This window comes from Sminthopsis crassicaudata, chromosome 3 (genome assembly GCF_048593235.1).
Source record: "Sminthopsis crassicaudata isolate SCR6 chromosome 3, ASM4859323v1, whole genome shotgun sequence".
NCBI lineage: Eukaryota > Metazoa > Chordata > Mammalia > Dasyuromorphia > Dasyuridae > Sminthopsis > Sminthopsis crassicaudata.
Genome location: NC_133619.1, coordinates 417,444,482 through 417,467,712, shown reverse-complemented (window position 1 = coordinate 417,467,712; position 23,231 = coordinate 417,444,482). Strand labels below are relative to the sequence as shown.

Here is a 23,231-nt window from a genome sequence, read left to right as displayed (position 1 = left end):
TTATTTTTAAATTGGTGTCACCCTATTTTACAGTTAACTCTAATTTAAATTTGCTACATATATTTGTAGTTAATTCGACACTACTACAATGAGAAATGCCTAAAAGAGCCAACTCGTTCTTATCCAGTCTTCTTCATGAAAATTGTTGTGCCTACAGCAGATGTGGATGTAAATTTGACTCCTGATAAAAAGTCAAGTATTATTACAAAATAAGGTAACATAATTTCATGTGTATATATATATATGTATATATATACATATATATATGTATAACTATAAATATATATATATATATTTTTTTTTTTTGTTAAGTTTTGGAAGAAGAATTTAATTGAAGTTTATAAATTTCTGAAAGGTATGACTAAAGTGACTTATCCCACCATATCCTGGAACTTAGAGAAATTGAAGTTAAGTTTAACCTCCTTCTTGATATAATTTCACAGAGCTTTCTTTAACTCTTCTTTTCCTCTGCTTATAATCCTTCCTGTACTCTGTATCAGGAGAGGGAAAATAGAAAGTAAGAAAAGATAAAGGAGGGAAGAAGGTGAGGAAAAAGAAATAACACAAGGAAGAAGGTATTCTTTGAAGTTTGAAAGTGATAATTTTAGTATAAATGAAAGGAAGTATTAAATTTATGGAACTCATTCCAAAGACCAAATGCTATAGATTGAAAAATGTAAATAGATTCAAGAAGACATATATAAATTTATTGATTCATAACAGATTATTAGGGAACCTCAGGAATGACTGCTAAGCTAAATTCTTCACCCTTTCTGTTGATTTCATGATGAGCAATAATACCCTTACACAAAATATCCTTTAGTGTCATTTTCACAAACATAGTACTAGGCTACATGACCTGTGAAACTGACCTATTAATTTATTTTTGTATAGTTAGCCATATTGACTTTATAATTTTTGATGCCTAAATGCATCTTATTTATAGATTAAAAGGTAAGACATTATAAAACTCTTTGAGTTTTAAATATCAAATTGGGGCTTAGAAAATCATTCTATAGCTGCAAGTTTATATAGAGATGGGTGTTCTTTTATTTTTGTCATGTTTCCTACACAACTATTAAATTATTTTATAAATGATTTCTTCTAACATTTGATGACTTTTGTTTTTAGGAATCTGTTTTAATTGCTGTTGAAAATGTGTTGACATCATGGTATGGACCACTACCTAGTACAAATTCTCGTGAATATAATAAAGCAGATGTTTCCTCAGTTGACATGGCTGTTAACAGAACAATACTAACAGATGTGGATGTTAATGAAATGGAATCATCTGGAAATAGTTATTCAAATGTTGATATTTCAACTTTTTCATTCCAACATGAAATGCAGAATTGTGAATCAGGAAATAACACCGAGGTCTGCTTAAAGCATCAGATAACTTCTCATGATAATCCTCATGATTTTGACAGTGAAAATTGCAGTACTGATAAAGTAAATAAAAATACATGTCAGGATACCTTTATAAATAATTTTTCTTCATGTAAGAATAACCAAGACCCACATAGTGAAATGTTTAGTCTAGATGCTCTAAAGCACGTTCACTCTACAAATGGTAGTGGAGACAGACCTATTAATGAGATGGAAAAAAATGAGGAAGCATCAGTATCTGAAAGGTCTTTTGAAATCTGTGCGGATGATTGGAGTAAGGGAAGTGCACTTAAAAATCCATTTGGAAAAAATATTGAACCTGTGAAAATTTGTGTGCCACCAGCAAAAGATTTAACATCTGATGTAAATATAAATTGTAATCAACAAAATGTTGAACAGAAGAGTCCCAGTAAAAGCCCCAGTAAAAAGAAATCAAATGTGATAGATGATAAATATGGGCAGCTTACAGCCTATGATTTAATAAGCAACCGAATAATTAAGAAACCCATTTCAGCAAGAGCTCTTTTTATTCAAGATCAGCGTTCAAAATTTCTCAGTGAAAATTCAAAGACCTGTGTAGAGGATATGACAGCACAAATTGAAGAACTGTGGAAGACATTGAGTGAAGAGGAAAGAATGAAGTAAGTTTCCAGATCTTACATGTGATCAGAATGCTTAGTTGTTTCCATTCTATATGACTCATTAGGTGAAAAAAATAAAATAAATATTAATTACTTATGAAAGAAGAAAATGGAAAATTATTTTCTGGCATGTCTAGAATCCCTTTCTGGCATTACTTTGTTTCTAATTTTCATTTTTTATTTAGTACAGGGCCTTACTGTTTTCTGATTTAAGTATGATTTTAGAGATTTTCCATTCTGCTTTTCAATTTAAAAAATCACTTTCTTTATTGTTTATTTTGCTTAGATGATATGTTATTTCAATAAGACTAAAATGTGACATTAATCTAGACAACTCGAGTTAATATCTGAATATTCTATGTAATTGCATATTGTAGTATAATTCTAGCTTAATTATATTTTATGTTATAAAATTAGAAACTTTTAAAATTATAAATCAACAGTACTGTTTATCAGTCTCTGAATAGTAGCTACCCAATATAACTAAGCTTAGATGTCACTGTTTTAAAATTAGATGAGCAGAGTAAATATTGAGAAAATAAAATAGCATGGTGTTCTTAACTGATTTAGGAAGAAATGCTTAATCTTTTTCTGTGTCATGGCAGTCTGGTGAAGTCTATATACTCAGAATGTTTTTAAATGCATAAATAAAATGCATGATAAAAAAGGAAATTGATTATAATGAAATGTAGTTAGCAGAATATTTTTTAAAAAGTTTATAGACCCCAAGAACTTCTGTTTTGCCTTTTTGATATCAAGATGTTTACAAATAGTCAAATATTTTAAGATAAAATGTTTGAAATATTTTTTTCCTAACCTGGTGACTTAAGGTGCATGTGTATACAAATTTTTATATGTATATATATGTGTGTATATACACATGCATATACACATATATATGTGTGTGCATGTGTGTGCATGGCTACATACACTTGTGCAAATAATTATATAAACATACACATAGCACATCCTAAAATTTTAATATGAATAAAATTCTCATTTAAAAAAACCTAAACCTAGAATTAGAAGACAGAGTTACTATTTTACTCATTCTATATTTCTATATTTCAGTATTTTAAAAAAAAACTTTTCTTTATAGAATCAAGAACTCTGTTATATTATACTTTGTGTGTGTGTGTGTGTGTGTGTAGCAGTCACTGATATCCAATATTAAGTTTTTATTCTTTCCCATTCATCCTTGTATATTGTAGGCATTGTATATCCATTTGTTCAAGTGTCCCAAGACATCTCAGTAATGGAAAAGATTTTTGGCCTAAAGTAAAAGCTGACTTTTCTTAGAAATTAGTTTTGATCAGGACAGAGTACCAAAGTGAGAGAAAAAAGTTTTTCTGTAAAGCCATTGTGCATCTTTTCCATTTTTGGCTTATATAATAAAAATTTTAACCTAACCTTTTTCCATTCCATCTTCCTCCTTCTACATTTATTCCTGCTTAATAGCCAGGTAGGGAGAAAAATTTAAAGTTTTTGTTATTTTTTTTTCTCTTTGAGGCTATGATATAGTGCTTTAACATTTCAGAATTTAATCATTCTCTTTGTGGGGATAAAGTCACTTAAAGCAAGTCCAGGTTCTGTATATAATAGGTTTTAATTTGTTGCTTCAAGGTATTTTCTTTCTTATGAACAACCAGAAGACACTTATGCAACTAATGTAATTCTTCCATGGAACTATGTAGATCCCTAATTTATAAACTCAGCAGTAATCGCTCCTTGTCTATATACATGTACCATTAGGAATTGTGTGAGTTTTTCTTTGTAGAGTTAAAAATTTGTAAGTTAGAAAATAATGAACTAACACAGAATTTTTAGTTTTACTGGAAAGAAGTGGAATTTTTTGTAAGTCTTCAAAGAATTAATAGGAGCTTTAAGGCCTAAGTGAGTAAATGGAATAAAGTAACATTTATTATGTTTCATGCTCTATACTAATCACTAGGGATAAAAAAGTAGAAACAACACAAATCCTGCCCTAAAGGAGATTACATTTTAATTGGGGCAGGTGGCAGAAGTAAAGAAGTGTGGTGTTCATGATGGGGTCTGTTGTAGTTTAGAAAGTTGTAGGGATTGTCAGAGGAGTAAACTGACATACTTATTATTAGCAATGACCAGATGAGGGAGATGTGCTGGGAGGAGAGGAGGAGTTGATCAAAGGATACATGAGACAGTAACATGGCAGGTAAGAGAGGGTTAGAAAGCAAAGCAAAGTATGGCCAGAGCTGGGTGTGATGTAGCCTGTCCTGTAAAACATTCACCAGTAAGAATGATAGGGTTTTAGGGTGAAAGTTCCAACACTATTTCAACTTGAAAGTTTTAATTCAAGGTGAGCCTAATCCCAGAGACGGGGTAGAAAGCAAGAAGACATAAGTTAACCTTTTAGTTAAAGATTTTAGCTTTGAGAAAAATAATAAATAAATTGGGCCACCTAAATGTAACATTAGTGGTGAATAGAAAGGAAAGAGAAAGAACATGAAAACTCACTTGGATCCTCTATAGTTTTATAGTCTATAATTTACTTTACTTTCTAGGAAATTTTTTCCCCCCCTACATAAATGAGACTATTGAATTAATCGACTCAGTTAGGAAAGGGGGAGAGAGAGTGTGTGTACACATGTAAATGTGCACAGGTACATGTGCCAGAAGACTTGAAAAGTAGAAAGGGAGCAGGTTGTAAACAACTTTAAATATACAAGAAGAGTTTTATTTGTTGCTGGAGACAAAGTAGAGCAAGGTAGTAACTTAATTAGGCTGTCCTCTGCCTTAAAATAACTATGTGGATGATAAATTGGAATGTTAGATAGACTTAAAACAGAAAAATCAATTAAGAGACTATTTCAATAGTCCAGGTGAGAGGTGATGAGAGCCTGAACTAGGGCGGTAACTATGTATGATGCTGAGTAGAAGTAACAAGATATGGCAACTGCTGGCATATGTGGAGTGATTGAGAATGAGGAGTTGAGGATGACATTGAAGTTGTAAACCTGGGTAACTGGAAGAATGGTGATGTCTAACTGGAAGAATGGTGATGTCTTTGACAATGATAAGGAGATTTGGAAGAGGTATAGTTTTGGATAAATTGTAAAAGATAATGAGATTTTTTTTTTGAAATGCCTTCAAAATAATTTGAAATATCATATATACTGTTGGTGACTGGGGCTTAAGAGAGTGATTAGAATTCTGTTTTTTCCATATGTCAGGAGCTTATGAGATCACTAAGAGAGAGAATGTAAAAAGAAAAAAAGAGGGCCCAGGACAGAGTCTTACTGTACACCCATTCAAGATATATCTTGAGTGATGAGCTAACAAAGAAAAAACAGTCATCTAAAAAAAGAAATGGTAAAGAAACCCAGACTCCAGAGAATATCTAGGAGAATGTAGTCAACAGTACCAAATGCTTCAAAAAGATCAAGAAGGATGAAAAGTAAGAAAAGATTCATTAGATTGATGAGGAAATGAGAAAAGGTCCATTAGTTTTGCCAGTTAAAAAAAATCATCTATAACTGCTGAGAGAAATTTGATAAGGAGAGATTACAGAGGATTAGAAAAGAGTGAGGGGAGAGGAAGTGGAAGCATTAGTTGTAGGCTTTTTTTTTTTTTTTTTTCCCAAGAGTTAGGCTGAGAAAGGAAAGTAGAATATAGTACAATAGCGATGGGATCTGGTAAAGAATTTTTAAGTATGAGAAGACTTGAAATTGTTTGTAAAGTAGCAGAAAAGGAACGAGTAGAAGTGGAAGATTAGAGTGATAAGAAGGGATAATAATAGGGGCAGTTTGCTGAAAAAAGAAGGGAAGGGAGGGGTTCAAAAGTACATGTAGAGGGTTTGACTTGGTTAGGAAATCTACTTCTTTAACAAAGCTTGGAAGAAAGGGGGAGGGGGAAGCTTAAGGCCTCTGAGATAAGGAGAAGTAGTTGTCAGAAGTGGAGGAAAGGAGAAGAGTTCTGGCAAATAACTTTTTTTCGATAAAGTATTAGACAAGGGCCTCAAGTAAGAAGGTGGCAGAGAGGATGATGTTGAAAACTTTGAAAAGAGTTAACATATGGAACAGCCTCTGTGACCTGAGATTAAAATGGAATAGAAAGATTACCTTACTGCAGTCACTCTTTTTAATATTTCTTTCCCCTCCATTAAGTGTTCCCCTGAGATTTTATTCTTGAATTTTCTTTTACTTTATTAAATTTTATTTTTCTAATGCATGCAAAGATAATTTTCAATATTCACCTTTGCAAAACCTTGTGTTCCAAATTTTTTTTTCCTCCCTCAAGACAGCAAGTAACCAGATATAGGTAATTAGACATGTGCGTTTCTTCTAAATATATTTCCATATTTGTCATGTTTTATAAGAAAAATAAAATCAAAAGGGAAAAAAAAAACATGAGAAAGGGGGGGGGGGAAGCAAAAAACAACCGCAAAAAGTGAAAATACTATGTTTTGATCCATATTCAGTCTTCATAATTCTCTCTCTCTGATTGCAGACGGCACTTTCCATCATAAGTCTTGGAATCTCTTTGAATCACCTCATTGTTGAAAAGAACCAAGGCCATCACAGTTGATCATCACATAATGTTTGTTGCTGTTTACAATGTTCTCTTGGGTTCTGCTCACTTCTCTTAGCATAAGTTCATCTAAGTCTCTATAGGCCTCTCTGAAATCATCTTGTTGATTGTTTCTTATAGAACAATAATATTCCATAACATTCATATAACTTATTCAGCCATTCTCTAACTGGTGGGCACCCACTCAGTTTCCAATTCCTTGCCATTACAAAACAATCTGCTACAAATATTTTTGCACATGTGGATCCTTTTCCCACTTTTATAATCTCTTTGGAATACACACCCAATAGTGAGACTGCTGGATCAAAGGATAGGCACAGTTTTATAGTCTGTTAGGCATAGTTGAACTTCCTTTTTTCATTTCCCTGGATCCTCATCCACTTCCACAGCTACAACTACCACATCATATTCTGACTCTTTAAGTCTCTATATGTTTAGCCCTTACTCCCTTCTCTTCATTTCCAGTTAACTTTTGAACACTTCCTTTAGTATCTTATTGTACCTCAAACTTGTCATCAGAAAGCCCAACTCATTATTTAAAAAATAATACAATAAAAACTGCCCTTTATCTGTCTCTAGTTCTCTATTTCTGTTGATAGCACCAGGGATCGATAAGTTTAAAAAACTGAAAATGAGTTTAGATGTCTTTCTTTCCTTCTCTATTATCTTCTCACTTTACGGACTTCTATCAGTTGCCAGATTCTCTTGATTGGAACTATACAAGAAATGTCACTCAGCCTTCTTTATATTCCAATGCCAGGTCTTTAATTCAGGCCCTAATTATCTACTGCCACCCCCTAGACTATTGCAGTAGCCTTCTCAGAATATCATTTACACACACACACACACCCTTCAGTCTTACCCTCTCCAATTTATTCTCTACATTTCTGTCAGTAATCCTGCTAATTTTCATTTTTCCCCTCAAAAAAAGTTGTCTCTGATTCTCCTCTACTTATCAAATAAAAGCCAGCCAGGGCTTTTTTGTTTTGTTTTGTTTTTTAGTTCTCCACAATCTGTCTTTACTCTATTTTTCCATCCTTATCTCCTCTCATATGCTTTCTGTTCCAGCCAAACTGAGCTTAGCTTAACTGAAATAATCCCTTTTCCCTCCCCACCTGTACACCATATTCTTTTCCCAAAAGCTGAAAAGCACTTCTTTAACTTTGTTGAAATTCTTATCCTCAATTTAGTTAGTACCATTTCCTCTATTAAGCCAGCTTTGACTTCCCCAATCAGAAAGAATCTCTTATATTTTTATTACAAAAAAAAAAAATCTCATTATTTTTTACCTCATTTAAAATATTCTCATCTGTGTACATTGAAGACAAACAATATGTCTTAGCTGTCATTGTATTTCCCACAATCCCTAGCAGAGTGCCTTGATATAAGAATCACTTAATAAGTCTTAGTTTGAATGTACTGTTACATAAGATACCATTGGTATCCTTTTAAAATATTATCTCATTTGATCCTCAAAACAACCTTTTGAGATAGATGCTATTACTATATCCATTTCATAATTAAAGAAATCAAGGCTAAATGATTTGCTCAAGGTCATAAAGCTATTAAATATCTAAGGCTTGATTTAAACTCAGATTTTTCTTACTTCAGTGCATTCTCCACTGCACCATAAAGTGATAAATCTACCATAAGAATTCTGCTGTGAATAGCATAATTGCCAGTTTTAACCCTACAATTTAACTCCACAATGACAAATGTTTCATCTGTTTCAAAAGGAAACTTAGATATTTTCTCAGTTTTTCCCTTTTGATTCAGAAAATGCTTCATCACCTTCTGCAGCTCTAGAATTAGGACTTTTTAAAATGGTTATTATTAGAATTACCCACCTGTGGAAAGGAAGATATCAACAATAATTTCAAAGAATAAAAAGACACAAATAGGTTATAATCTGCATTAAAGTAGGGAGTATTCATATTCCATCTAAGTATGCAATAATAGGGGAAAAATCTCTAGGTAGTAACTTTGATTTTCATCTTTTATATTAAAATTAAATTTATTTTGGAGGATATGTATAGAAACATGAAGAAATGATTCACAACTTGGAACTAAAGACCTTACTATAGAAAATAAGGGGAAAGTTTTTAAATGGATATCTGAAGAAGGTAGGGGGTAATGATTCCAGAATTTTTGCTACAATTTTCTTGCAGTTTACATAAAATTATCTAGGTTATACTGGTTCCTACCTACCTGCATCCTGAAAGAATTCTGAAGACTGAAACAAAATAGAAATGCCTTTCCTACTGTAGAGAAGCAAAGGTTCTGTGTTTGGGGTATCTATATCCCCATACTAGGTTCTCATACTCAAACATGTCGACACCTCTTTGGGCAGGCTGGTTTCCTCCAACCTCCTCTTTTAAGTTACTTAGGTGGAAAATGTCATCTACTTCCAGAGAAAGGACTGTGGAAACTAAAGGCAGATCAAAACATCCTATTTTCATCTTTTTGTTTTGTTTTTTTCTTTCTTGTGGTTTTTCCTTTTTGTTCTGATTTTTCTTTTCTACCATGGCTAACACGAAAGTGTGTTTAAATTGGTTGTACACACACACACACACACACACACACACACACACACACACACACACATATAATTGTACCTATATCAGATTTCTTGCTGTCTTGGGGAATGAGGCAATAAGAGAGGGAGGAGAAAAAAAAACAAACTGGAACTCAAAAATGAATGTTGAAAGCTATCTGTACATGTGAATTGGAAAAATAAGATATTATTGAAATTAAAAAACAAACAAACAAACAGATCTACATTCCATGTACCAGTACCATGAAGTTACATATGAGATTATATCAAGGTCCTGAGGCAGCTCTGTTTAGGGGGTATTCTCCCTCCTATCAATTTTAGCTTTTGATCCTCACTAGTATACTTCCATTAACAGAGAACAGCTACTCACAATGGTGATACTTTGGTATCTTAAACATAATCATTTACTTAGCACAAAGCAAAAGAAATAAAAATCATAGGTACTGCTCATATTAAACAAATGCAGAAATAACAAATATGTCACAATTCACATCTAAACCTAGATTTCACTCTCTTACAATGGTGAATGTAAGTTAAAAGATTTTGTAATTGCTATGCCCAGTATTTATGGGTAACCATGCACATACAGTCTTAGGGAAAAATAACAGAAAACTGCTAGAGGAAAGAAAACCTATGTGTTTAAGCTGACTTTTAAGCCTGGACTATAGGATTTTGTGTTATTGGTTCATTCAAAATATTTACATCACACACACAAAAGTCATTTTGTTAACTGCTCATCTACTGGTCTTCAGTAGACAACTCTTCTCTTTTACACTTAAACCTGATTTCTAGCCTCAGATACTTACTAGCTCTGGGGCAAATTGCTTACCTTCTATTTTCCTCAAACCCTTCGACTGTAAAATAAGGGTAATTATAATAGCACCCACCTAACAAGTTGTGATGAGGATCAAATCCATTAATATTTGTCTCTTTTATGTGTATGTTTAGTATAGTGTGTGTGGTTCATAGTAGGTTCTATATTATTCCTTCCCTCTATTTCTAGTATAACATTTACAGACTCTTTCAACATACATTCACCATTAGAAGATCATTTGAAAATGTTATACTACTCAATTGGCTAGCAGTTCCCTCTAAGCCAGAAAACTGCAAAGATCATCACACTAGTTATCTCTGGGCAGTACAGATAAGACTAGCTAGCTACTTAAACTTATGGGAATGCTGCATTATCTATCCAGTCACAACAGAATTCAGAACAGCTCAGCTTGTCTCTCTGGGTTAGGTCAGCCAGCCTTACCAACTCTCCACTTACCAGGAGGATCCTGAGTCATTCTATTAGCTCTCATCAGCTCTTCCTATATATAGCAAAGCAGATGTAAAAACTTTTCCCTCTTAAACCAGAGGGGAAAGCAATGAGCAACACTTCCTTCTCTTCTCTCAAATTCTGGGTAATAGAGTGAAAGACAATAACTGGTATTAAAATTTTATTCAATCAATAAAGATATAGCAGATAAAAGCTAGGTGCCACAGTAGTTAAAGCACTGACTCTGGAGTCAGGAAGATCTGAGGTCAAATCTACCTTCAGAGATTTGATACATACCAGTTGTGTGACCTTGGGTAAGTCACCTAACCTCTATTGCCTTGGGGGAAAAAATGCTGCTTTCTTGTCAATTGATTTCTCTTGCTGTTGATTTTTTCATACATCTCACACAAAATTGTATTTTAGTACCCTGTTGAGTCTTTCCTCTTCTGACAAATCTTTTATTCTTTTCCCTTCACCATTTTAGCCTCTCCAGTTTTTCTGGAGCCTTTCACTTAGGAGGTATTAGTTGGCTACATTTTTTCTACAAAATCAACAGTCTATATTTAATCATCCCTCAGCTTCCAAATAGTTATTTGAGTTTAAAAAAAGTTATTTTCAGTGAATTGAGCCATGCTTCTCTTAAAATTCTCAAAATTGCTCTCCATCTTAATCTTTTATATTTTATAAGATTTCTTCATGCTTATACATTTTTAAAGTAAAATCTCTTTCTCTATCCTCTTTAAACTATCCAGCATGTATATATGTGTGTATGTATGTATACATATTTGTATTGTATATATATGATGTAAATATACATGTGTACATGTTTGTATATATGTAAATTGAGAGATCATCTTACAGCCTTACAAAGATGATTTAAGTCTTTATATTTGTGTCACAATTTTCTGTTCCAAACTTCTAAAATCTCATGTGAAAACTTTCTTTACACACATCTTTTTTAGCAATTTTTATTAAACCAAAGCTTTTTTTTTCCTAATCCTCCCAAATACTAAACTATTCATCTGTGGAAGAGGCAGTTTTAAATCTTATACCAATTAATTCAACATTTTATTTTTTTCTTTATACAGAAGTGGTTTCTATGCCCTTTTTAGTGATGAAGTACTTTACATATCAAAGTAATACTTTGACATTGTAAAAGCAACCTTGATACTTTTCTTTCTAGTTTTCTCTGGGTCTACTCCTATTTCTCCTTCCACCTGATTATTCCTTTTCAGTTTCCTTTGCTGAATAACTATCCCTGGATGTGTCCTCCAAGGCTGTATCCAGGGATGTTTCTTCTCCCTCTATAATATTTCATTCAATGATTTCTTTAGCTTTCATGCATTCAATTAGCATTTCTATGCAGATTCTCCTCTCTTTCTGTGGTCTTTAATGTTATATCCCCAACTGCTTATAGAGATATCTCTAACTGGGTTTCTCATTGACATCTTAATCTCAACATGTCCAAAAGTGAACTCATTCCCTTTCCCCCAAAATCCTCCCATTTACCTACTTTATATTCCTATGTAGGATACTACTATACGTACTTCTGCTACTCGGGTAAAATCAGTTGCCAATTATCCCAAATATAACATTTCTCGTAGATGCCCCTTTCTTTTCTTTCATACCCACCAGCCTCTTTTGTTTTGTTTTTCAGTTTCAAATCTCTTCCCATTCCTGCCCATCTTCCATTCAGTTGTCATATTTCTAAAACCTGAATCTGATCATGTCATACATACCTTTCCCCTTCTCCCCCTTTGATAAATTTCAATGGTTTATCTCTGTGACCAGATATAAAATCCTCTGCTTGGCATTTGGTGCTCTTCATAACCTGGATTCCCACTTTTTGGTCTTAAACATTATTCCTCTCCAAGTATTCTCTATTCCAATGACACTGACCTCCTTACTGTTCCTCAAACAAAGGCACTCTATTTTCCAACTTCATGTATTTTCCTAGATTGTCCCTTATTCCTGAAATTCTCTCCCTCCCTATCTCCATTTTCTGCAATCTCTGGCTTCCTTCAAATTCCAGCCAAAAGCCCACCTTATGTAAGAAGCCTTGCCTGATTCTCTTTGATGGTAATGCCTTCTCTCTGCCACTGGGAATTTCAGTCAGATGAATGGCAATTTAGAGATTCAGTTGGAGGAGTCATATCAGAAACTCGTTTCTATTATTAATATGGTATTTTAGACACTAGATTCTACTAAACCTTAGTAAGTCAAAGTCATATAATTAAATGTTTTCTTTATTCCAGAAACGTTCTTTGAATAATAGATTGCTTATTGTTGAGATCAAAACCTCAATAGTATTAAGAATTAACTTTTCCCATTCAGGTTAATAAATCCCTTAACCACATTAACTACATAGGTAGCAGCTGTTTTTTATCTCAACATTTACTTAATATTTTCTTGGACATGGCATACTGTTCATCCCAAGAAACTAATTAAATTGACTACTTGAGTAAACTTAAGATTGATACCATATGTGAAAGTTTGAACATTATAATTAATGACAAATGGTGACCTTTTTGTTAAACTAATTTTCCACTATGCAGGAAAAATCCTGAATTTTAATGTTCCAACAACTAAAACTACTTATTTCTATTGTTACTAAAATGTTTTATATTGAAAATTAAGTGGATTTTATTTTGCTGTTTAGATCTTGTTTAAGTAAAAGAAGGGAATTCAAAAATTTTCAAATGTGAAGTAGATGCCTCAAAACCCAAAACAATTTTTCATTGTATTTATAGTGAAACAATGCTCTTTAACTTTGTGAACTTTGCTATTCTCTATAGTGTAATATTTTGCACATGTTAGGTGCTTTATTAAATGTTTCTTAAATTGTTAAAGTAAGAAGTAGAATTCACAAATTAAGAAGGTATATAAAGAGGTTACTTTTTTGTGTCAATGGAAGGAATACCCATACAGGTGATGATAATTCACATTCATATTTAAAAATTATTAAGTATTTTCCCAGTAGCTCTGCAAAATAAAAGTAATTATTTTATATGTGTTTTGACAATGAGAAAAATGAGAACTCATAGAGTTAAAGTGATTTTTCTAAGATCAGTCACTGGTGAATATTCAAACCCATTACCTTATTCTAGCATAACTCTTCATGAATTAACAAATTCTTAAAAGAGCATTAAAATAAAAATATAATTCCAAAATAGGAGCTATTATGGATCATTCAAAATAAATAGAATTAGAAACTCTTGCTTTTTAGTCAATAATTTTGTTACTTGCAATCTCAAAAGAAGCAAACAGCAAGCAAGTGAAAACATTGAACACAGCTACAGAAACTAATGAAATTCTTGGAAATACTATTCAATGTATATTAAAACTACTGCCCTCTCACTAATTGATATAGAGATCTATCTTTGAAGTCATGGAGATATGAATTACATTCCTGCCTCTTACAAATGCTAGCTATGTGACTTTGGCCAAGTCACTTAACTTCCCAGTACCTATTCCCAGTCTCCTCACCTCCCCCAAAAAGCTTTCATCTTTAAATTTTGCTTTTGCTAAAATTCTGAAGTTTAAATTTACCATGTTAATATTTAATATTTAGTTTCAGTGATTCCAAAAGAAAAAGTGAAAACACAGTACTATCATTAGAAAAATGTATTTACTAATTTTTATTGTTGTTAAGGAAATAACTAAAGGAATGCTAGACGTATTGAGTTCTGATTTGTTTAATTAACTCTATGGAATTAAAAACACTAATAGAGAACTTAAATGTTAGTAGGGTACATTGTAGTTTTTGCACACAAAAACAAATTCATTAATATTAATTACTTCCGTTGCATTTTATTTGTCATTTCTTTATATTTTCTATGTAGTCCATCAATTAAGAATGTAACTGATTATATTGTTATTGGCTGCATTTTTCCTCCCCCCCCCTTTTTTTTTTTAAGATATGAAGAAAAAGCTGCTAAAGATCTAGAACGTTACAATAAGCAAATCAAGAAAGCTACTGAACAGGAGTTACAAAGAACACCAAAAGATAATGATGGGAAAAGATTGAAACTAACAGCAGCAGAGAATCTGTCACAGAAACAGAAGCTAAAAACTTCATTTTCTAATCAGCCAAAGCTTGATGAACTTTTTCAATTGCAAAGTGAGAAAAGGAAAAATAAGACACAAAATACAAAAATTGTACAGGTTCCTTTTTCTATGAAAACCTTAAAATTTAAGTATGACAAATATATGAAGGGTGACTTTCTGCATAAAGAACAACTTTGCCTGATTCACCATTTAAGTTTTCCTGATGCATGGGTAATTGGTTCCAAAACAGAAATTATGTTGTTAAATCCATACAGAGTGGAAGAAGCTTTACTTTTTAAAAGACTAATTGAGAATCATAAACTTCCTGCAGAGCCATTGGAGAATCCAGTGATATTAACAGAGAGGTATGTTGGAGAAATAAAAATATGCTAGATTTTATTTCTTTAATAGTTATTTAGAATTTTTAAAACTTAAGTTATATGTAATTAAAGAATAGCTTGAATTCTAAACTTTAAAAAAATTATTTATAATAATTAAAAAATCTACAGAGATGGATTTGTACAACATTCTATAAAGTACACTTATTCGTCCAGTTCATTCATCTCAATTATTAAGAGACTCTACTAGGGTAATATTTACTGTAAGCTACAATGGCCCAAAGCACCATTAAGAAGTAATTTGGGCATCTTAAGGGAAGAATGACAATTGCTTTCTTGTAAGCATGAATTGACTAATGGCTGATGTCTTGACATATCCCACTGAATTTTTATGGAAAAAACCTCACTATGACACAAAAGACTTATTTATGATCTATATCTTCTAGCACTAGTACAGGTCTCTGTTATGTAATGCATGTTTCTTTTATGAGAGCTAGAATGACTTTATCATTTATATATTTATGTGTTTTTGAAAGTAATGCTTGAAATATTACATAGCTACTGATATTTCCATTTTTGGAGTGGATAAAATAAAAGCATAAAGAAGTGAAGTGATGTTCTAAAGGTCAAACAGTCAGTGTGACCAATGTAAAGTTAGGTCAGCACATATCTCCTGATCACAGCCAAATATTTCTTTCAGGCTATGATGTCTCTTCTTTAAATCATATCTTGGTTTGGTCTTCATTTATTCCTTCAGTTGAGGGGGATATGGAGGCTGGTATTAGAGCACCCTTTTCTGAGAATAATAGGATGGTAGTCACACAGAAATCAGCAGCCCTTTCTCCCCACCCCCCATCCCAAGAAGCTCTTGTGTGATATAGTCTAGCAAGATTGGCATCAATTGGGTATGTGCCAAAGATGAATTTTGGCTACTTCACAATTTTGCAGAGGGCCAATCCAGGCCACACCACTCAAATTCAGCTCGTGACCATCCTTGGCACAAGTGCCACAGCCTGCTGACCTCCACGCTAAATTATGCAGGAAGTTGTCTCTGACTATTAGAGTTATTAGATATTAGAACAAGTTACTAAGAAAAATTATGGAATCTATTTCCCTAGAAGTTGTTAAGAATAAGAAGAATACTATCTCATTTTAATGATTTTAAAAGCTCTGCCCAGAAATTGGAAGTTAAGCAAGATGATATCTTAAGTGTCTTGATAATTAATGTATTGCTGAATCCTTAAAAAAAAAAAAAAAAAAAAACCCAGAATGTCAGATTTGTAAAATATTAATATGTGATATTATGTGGCATATAATATTATACATTAAAAGCATTATATGTGAGTTATTAAGATTTGAAAAGCATTTTGTGCATTCTTCCAAATTTTATTTCAGCATAGTAGATATAAGCTGCTTTTATTCCTTTTTAGTTCTTTGTAGTGCCTATGGAAAATTTTTCAGTGTTTTGAATCCTTGATAAATGTTACTGACTGAAAAATTCAATTTGGCCTGTATTTTTGAGTACTTGTTATAACCAAGGCCCCATACTAGCAAAATTCACCCATCTAGTAACTTTGTATACTTAAGGAGCAGCATAGTAGAGTAAAAGAAACACTTAGATCTAGCATCAGGAAACAAAAGTTCAAACCTTGACTTAATCATTTTTATCTCTGTAATATGGACAAATCATCTAATTTCTATGGTCCTGTTTTATTACCTGTAAAATCAAAAGACTAATACTAACAACTTAAGAATGTTGTGAAAATAGTTGTATTTTGTAAACCTTATATAAATGTGAGTAGTAATTATTAAGATTATTCTATAGCTTACATATTGTTTCCCTATGAGGTTGTTGTAAATATTAGCATCATTTTTTAGACAAGGAAACTTTTGTCTTAGAAAAGTGAAATGTCTGAAATAATAGCAGCTAATAGCAGAACTCAGCCTTAAAACTATTACTTCTTCACTATGGCATACTGCTTCTTTATATAAATAAGAGATATTGTTAATTTCCCCTTCACCAAATCATACCTTGTACATATTATAATTATCTAATAAATGTTAAGATTTTTTTTTTAACAATGTGATTCATTATAAGAATATTTTAAAAATGGACCTTGAGCAATCTTCTAAGGGAATTGTGGGAGAATTGTTTCTTAATTTTCTTAATTTTGTTTTAAGTTTCTTAATTTTGCCATATATAATTTGATAAATTAAAAGACCATGATTTCTTTTTCAGTCTTTTCAATGGATCCCAATATTTAGAGGTCTTAAATAAAATGACAACAGATGACCAAGACTTCAGTGGTTCAATATATTTCTCTGATCCACGTCTTACAGCAAATGGATTCAGGATAAAATTGATACCAGGTGTGATGACATGTTTAATATTTATTAAATTTGAAAAATAAATTAAAATGCTTTCTTTTGTAAGCTCCTTTTTGAATTATTAATTTCCTTAAATTACTTTCTATAATTTTGACATATTTTCTTTTCAACATATAAATAGTACCTATGTAAGAACTTTTCTTAGTCGCATTTTATAAAAGCTGTCATATGCCTTATGAACTATTGATTCCTACTTATGAAATTGATTTGAAACAATTTGTCTTGTATTCATGCTGTTTTAATAAATGAGATAGTTTCATATTATTCTTTATCATCCTTTTAACATTTACACTGCCCTGTTTGTTTTGCTTAATGATGGGGGAAGAAAACATACTTTCTTTTCTTTTCTTTTTTTCTTTTTATGAAGAGATTAAGATCCCCAGTTTGGCCATTACAAACACAGAAACGAAATTGGCTTACACAATTTATTGAGCGTCTGGCCCCTTATTCTTTTCCTTTTTCATAGTCCTATTTGGGGATAATGAAGAAGTTTTTATTCTTAAATGGATTTAGGTTGGTACTTCTTTCTGGAATAATGAAATATTTAGCCCTTCTAAGAGATTTTTCCTAATCTTATCTCCAGGTTGAATCCTTTAGCTCATCTCTGATTCTGGACTATACTGTATATTGCTTTCCAGCCATTTTTTTTTTTTTGCAATTGTTGAAGGGCTTTCTCTTCTGGATGAGGAAAATACTTTAATGAGCTTTTGCTCTTGACCTTCAGTACTCCCTGTAGTAACTCAAGGTTATCCTACAGTTTTCTGCTTTGCTCCTTCAGTTCTGTGGTTCAGAACTCTTTAAAATTCTATCCTTTCCCTGACCTATTTTTTCTCTCCTATATGGTTTGTTTAAATTATTCAGTGGGGATTTGTTCAAACTGGTCTTAGCCTTTGTTGAAACTAGATTCTTTATCTTTCATTCTAAACTAACATCTCTTTTTAGACTCAGTAGCGATGTGATCTTGATGGTGGATTCAATCTTTTTCTGGAACTTGTTTGTTCCAGAACACCCAGAAACAGATTTCTTTATTTCTTATATTATCAAAGTTAGATTTTTTTTTTCCTTTTCAGCTGCCAAATAAGTTTTTATTTTCCATCAAAGAGATTACTTGAACCCTGTGCTTAGTTCTAGAAAAAAGATAACTGGTGTCCAAAACCACCGAAACAATCAAGCAATTAGAAATTCTGCCAATTTCTTTGATTTTTTTTTCATTCAGTTTTCCAAGGGAATAGTTCTCTAGAGTCCAATTGTTATAGATGATTTTAGGGTCAGAGGAGCTTAAATGCAGAACTTTCAAACAAAAAAAAAAAAAAAAACTTCAAAGACATCAACCTATTCAAGGAATCAAAAAAAGAATTTGAATCCAGTTCCTCTGAGTCCAGAGGCACTGTTCATGCTAATATACTGTCCTGCCTCCAAATAATATATAAAATGATAGGCATAATTAACACTTAAGAAAATTATCTCCCATATTCCTCTCTATGCTCCTTTTTTCCCTGTATTTTAAATGATATGGTCTGGCTACCATTCTCTGAGTTCTTTATCATTCTTGTTGTTAGCTCCTTTTGGAGAATTCCTTGTACATCCTCATTTCCTTCTGTCACTATTTAACTATTATTAATGGCCCAATGTCATTCTCCTTCATGAATGTTTGCCTTATTCTAAAGATGGAAGCAATCTTTTTCTTGTGTTCTCATAGCCCTTTGTGTTTCTCATCTGTTTGCATTTCTTATATCAATTACAATTATTCTGGTACTAGTCTTAATTTTTCTATTTGTTTAAATTCCTCATGGGCAGAAACTATTTCATCTTTATAGCTCCCATTGCAACTTTTAGTTCAATTCAATTAATATTAAGCACTTATGTGCGGTTACTGTGTTAGGTGCTAGAGATTCAAAATCAAAATAGTTCAGGCCCTGAAGAAACTTATATTTTATTGTGGGAACATAGCATTTAAAGTATTATTAAATGTATGGTATATATAAATTAATTTCAAGGAGATAGTAGCACTAAAAACTGGGGATATGAGTAATGATCTGTTACAGAAGATGGCATCTTATCTGTGGTTGTCAGAAGATGAAATGTCATTATATAGAGAGTAAGTTGTAGACAGAATTGTTAGGAGTAGAAGAGTGCAGACCAGAAAATAATTTGAACAAGACTGGAAAGATGAGTGACAGCATGAGGTTATTTGATATTTTTAGGTGGGATAGCATATATGGATCTTCATGTTAGAAATATCTGGGGAGATTCTAAAGACAGAAAAGGACCAGTTTCATTTGTCATGCAGACAAGAGGTAATGGGATTCTTAACTAAGGTGAGGTGAATAAAAAGGAGACAGACATGGAAGATGATGTGGAGTTAGAATCAAAAAGGATTTGATACAGAACTTGGAAATCACTTGAAAAGGGAGGATGAGGAAGATGTAACAGTGGACCATATCTTTATCATTACACAATTGACTGAAAAGTTATTACAAGGTCCTACTATATATATTGCTTTTTAAATGCATACATACATGCACACACACACACACACCTATAAGCCTTTGATTTGGTAGAGCAAAATGCTACCTTAAAAATATCAACAAGATATCTCATATTAAGACATCAAGATCATTCACAATTTCTTAAATGATAATGACAAAAATTATTTTGTTCAAATACTCTGACTATAAACATCAGGTAAGACATAAAGTAAAAGATTTATGCTCTTCAAAGGTGTCCACAACTCCATGGAGGACATCCAATATAGAATCCAAAGTGAAGAAGAATTTTCAATGAATGGTAAAGTGCTCCAGATGTTTCTGTGGATATTCTGCTGATTATCAGCATCCAATGTTAGAGATACTGTGGAATCTTTTTTAAGGGATCTGGAACCATTCAAAATAGTTTGGCTTGACAATCAGGAAAAACCAGATGGGTGAAGAACATGTATTAATCAGTTTATAGCATTCATTTGGGGGAACAATCTGTACATCTCATAAATTGGTCCATCTATGACTATACCATATATGGATAATGAGATGAGCCCAGAATTAAGTAGGAGAAGAGTGAGATGGATTGCCAACTTGAAATTATAAAACTGTTTTAATGATCCAAAGCTTCTTTTAAAAACAAAGACTCATCTAATTAATATTCTTTTGGTGGTGCATATTTTTGAGACATGAAATACAGTAGTTTGAAACATTGATAATAAATATCATTTGGAGAACAATAGAGAGGACATGATGGGTATATTCAAGTTTCAGCATGTAAAAAAGAAGGACTTTAAAGGAGAACAGGAATAAAGATTGTTATCTGGAAAATAAATTAATTCAAAAAGAAGATGAATCAGTCATATAGTAAAGGATGACAGTGCTCCATTAGTATACTTATTATATCAGGAGAAAGTAAAGAAAGCTTTTTTCATGTTGGGGTCTCTTGTATAGTGTATATATGAGAGGACATAGGCAAAAATCACACAAGATGTGCATACATGGATGATTTCTGTGAATGAGTTATAATCTGGTGAGGTCACAGATTCATCTGAGTATTTTAAGATAAATTTTTGGATTTGGGAATTGCCTTTTTAGAGATGATAACTGAACCTATGTCAGTTGATGAATTTGCAAAGGGAGAGAATGAAGAAGGAAAATATAAAGAATCTTGGTTAGAAACTTGAATAGCAGTTGGTAAAATGCTTAAAGTCACTTTTATTTTAATAAATATCATGGGACTTCATTTTCTCTCCAAAGAAAGAAATGTTCTAAGCAAATAGAATCAGCAAAACAGCAATAACTTAGATGAAATTACATTACTTGAGGCACATGTGGAGTGTCAGTGGGCACCAACTCTTAATGTGGAGTCCCTGTGGGAAATTATATGGTCTTTAAGTAAGGGAAAAACGAAATATTTTTTCCGAATTGAATTCTAATCAAAGTCCACTAAATGTTTTAACATTGATTTTGTTTTTAATGGACATGTTCTGGAATGTAATTCAAAATTGATGTAAGATTTTATTTTATTTATTTTTTCTTTATTCCAGGAACTTCAGTTACTGAAAACCATCTGGAAATAGAAGGAATGGCTAATTGTATCCCATTCTATGGAATATTGGACTTAAAAGAAATCCTTAATGCAGTGCTAAATAAAAATGCAAAGGAAGTTTATGAATGTAGACCTCGTAAAGTAATAAATTATTTAGAGGTATGCTAGTATTTTATTTGTTAGCAGACTTTAAGAGGGCTTAAGACTTTTTGTTCTGAATTAGAAAATTAAGCCATTTGTCTATTAATTGAATGTAAAAACGTTGCAGAAAATCATTATTTTAGAATATTTTTATAATTCATCTACACTTACTATCATGGTATTCTTGGGTTCATTATGGAGAACAATCTTTTCTTTATTTTTTTTTATGATTTTATCATTATTATTAGCTTTTCTTCTTTGGGAAAGGGAGGCTAGAACTATGATGTCTTTTTAAACATTCACTTTAAAAATTTTTAATTTCCAATTCTCTCTCATTCCTCCCCATCCATTAAGAAGGCAGGCAATGTGATATCCATCACACATGAGGAAAAAAATTTCCATAGTAGCCATATTGTAAAAAAAGAAAAAATAAAATGGAAAAAATATATGCTTCAGTCTATTCTTAGTAGTTTTTCAATTCTCTCTTGGGAGAAGGATAACATTTTTCATTATGAGACCTTTTGAATTGTTATGGATCTTCAGTGATCAGAGTAACCAAATCATGCATAGTGGATGTCAAAACAATATTGTTGTATTATGTGCAGTATTCTCCTGGTTCTGATCACTTCACTTTGTGTCAGTTCATATAAGTCTTTCCAGGTTTTTCTGAAGCCATTCTCTTTATAATTTCTTACAGCATAATAGTATGCCAACAACAATCACATACCACAACTTGTTCAGTCTTTTCCAAATTGATGAGCATCCTATGGAGAACATTCTTATAGATAAGGCACCTAATAAAATGTTTTGGGCATTTTGATAAATAATACTCCTCAGAATGGAGTCAGTAATTGATGTATCCATCTTATACTAAATACTTGTTCCGTAGGCAGGATGAAGTGTACTTGCTAATCCCCAATATTTATCTCTTTTTAAAAATTCATATTATTTAATAAATGGAAATTTGATGATTTAATTTGTTATATAATATGCTGGAAGAAAGTTCTTAAGCAGTTGTGAGATTAGGATAAAACCAGTCTCCTGCTCTGAAAGTAGGTTAAAAAAAAGAAAATAAAAATATTACTTTGCAGTAATTTGTAATTGCAGTATTAAATATTTATATATATATTTGTTAATATATTATTCAATATATGTAAATACAAATATAATATATTAAATATAAATAAAAATATTTTTGAAAGTGTGTTTTTCATCTAAAATATTATCTTAATATAATTAAAAATAAAATACTTATAATGTATCCAACTTTTTTTCACTAAATCTGCTAAAATTATGAATATCTTTAAAAAAAACTAATGATACTTTGTGGCTTTTTTTTCATAGGGAGAAGCAGTGCGTCTTTCTCGACAGCTACCTTTATATTTATCAAAAGAGGATGTACAAGATACTATCTATAGGATGAAGCAACAACTTGGAAATGAAATTAAGGGATGTGTTCATGGTCGCCCATTTTTTCATCACTTAACACATCTTCCAAAAACTATGTGATGCTTACAAATTATTCAGTAAGGTGCAATATATTTTGTTTTTTTCCTTTCAGTTAAGGAATTTTTCTTCCTTTAAAACTTTGTAATCACGTATTAAGCATTTTTGTATTGTCTTATGTTACAAATGATTTTTTTTTAATTAAGATTTACCATTTTGTAAATTGAAATAAATTACACATATGTATAAAAAGTCTAATTAAGTTGAAAGGTTTTTTTACATATATATATATATATATATATATATATATATATATATATATATATATATATATATATATATATATACAAACACACACATATATATATATAGTTGGAATTTTAAAAATTCTACATATCATTTATTTTTCATCCATTCAACAAATTTAGTAA

General features: G+C 31.7%; 1 protein-coding gene across 1 annotated transcript in view; it reads left to right on the top strand.

Moving 5' to 3' along the window:
- Positions 1-22,980, top strand: part of PMS1 (PMS1 homolog 1, mismatch repair system component) — a 129,173-nt gene extending 106,193 nt beyond the window's left edge. Inside the window, 7 exon segments of the mRNA XM_074302871.1 lie at positions 70-186; positions 188-214; positions 1,132-2,030; positions 14,329-14,823; positions 17,036-17,166; positions 21,212-21,372; positions 22,699-22,980. Of these exon segments, the coding sequence (XP_074158972.1) occupies positions 70-186; positions 188-214; positions 1,132-2,030; positions 14,329-14,823; positions 17,036-17,166; positions 21,212-21,372; positions 22,699-22,863 (1,995 nt within the window). The 3' untranslated portion in view covers positions 22,864-22,980.
- The last annotated feature ends 251 nt before the right edge of the window (positions 22,981-23,231 follow it).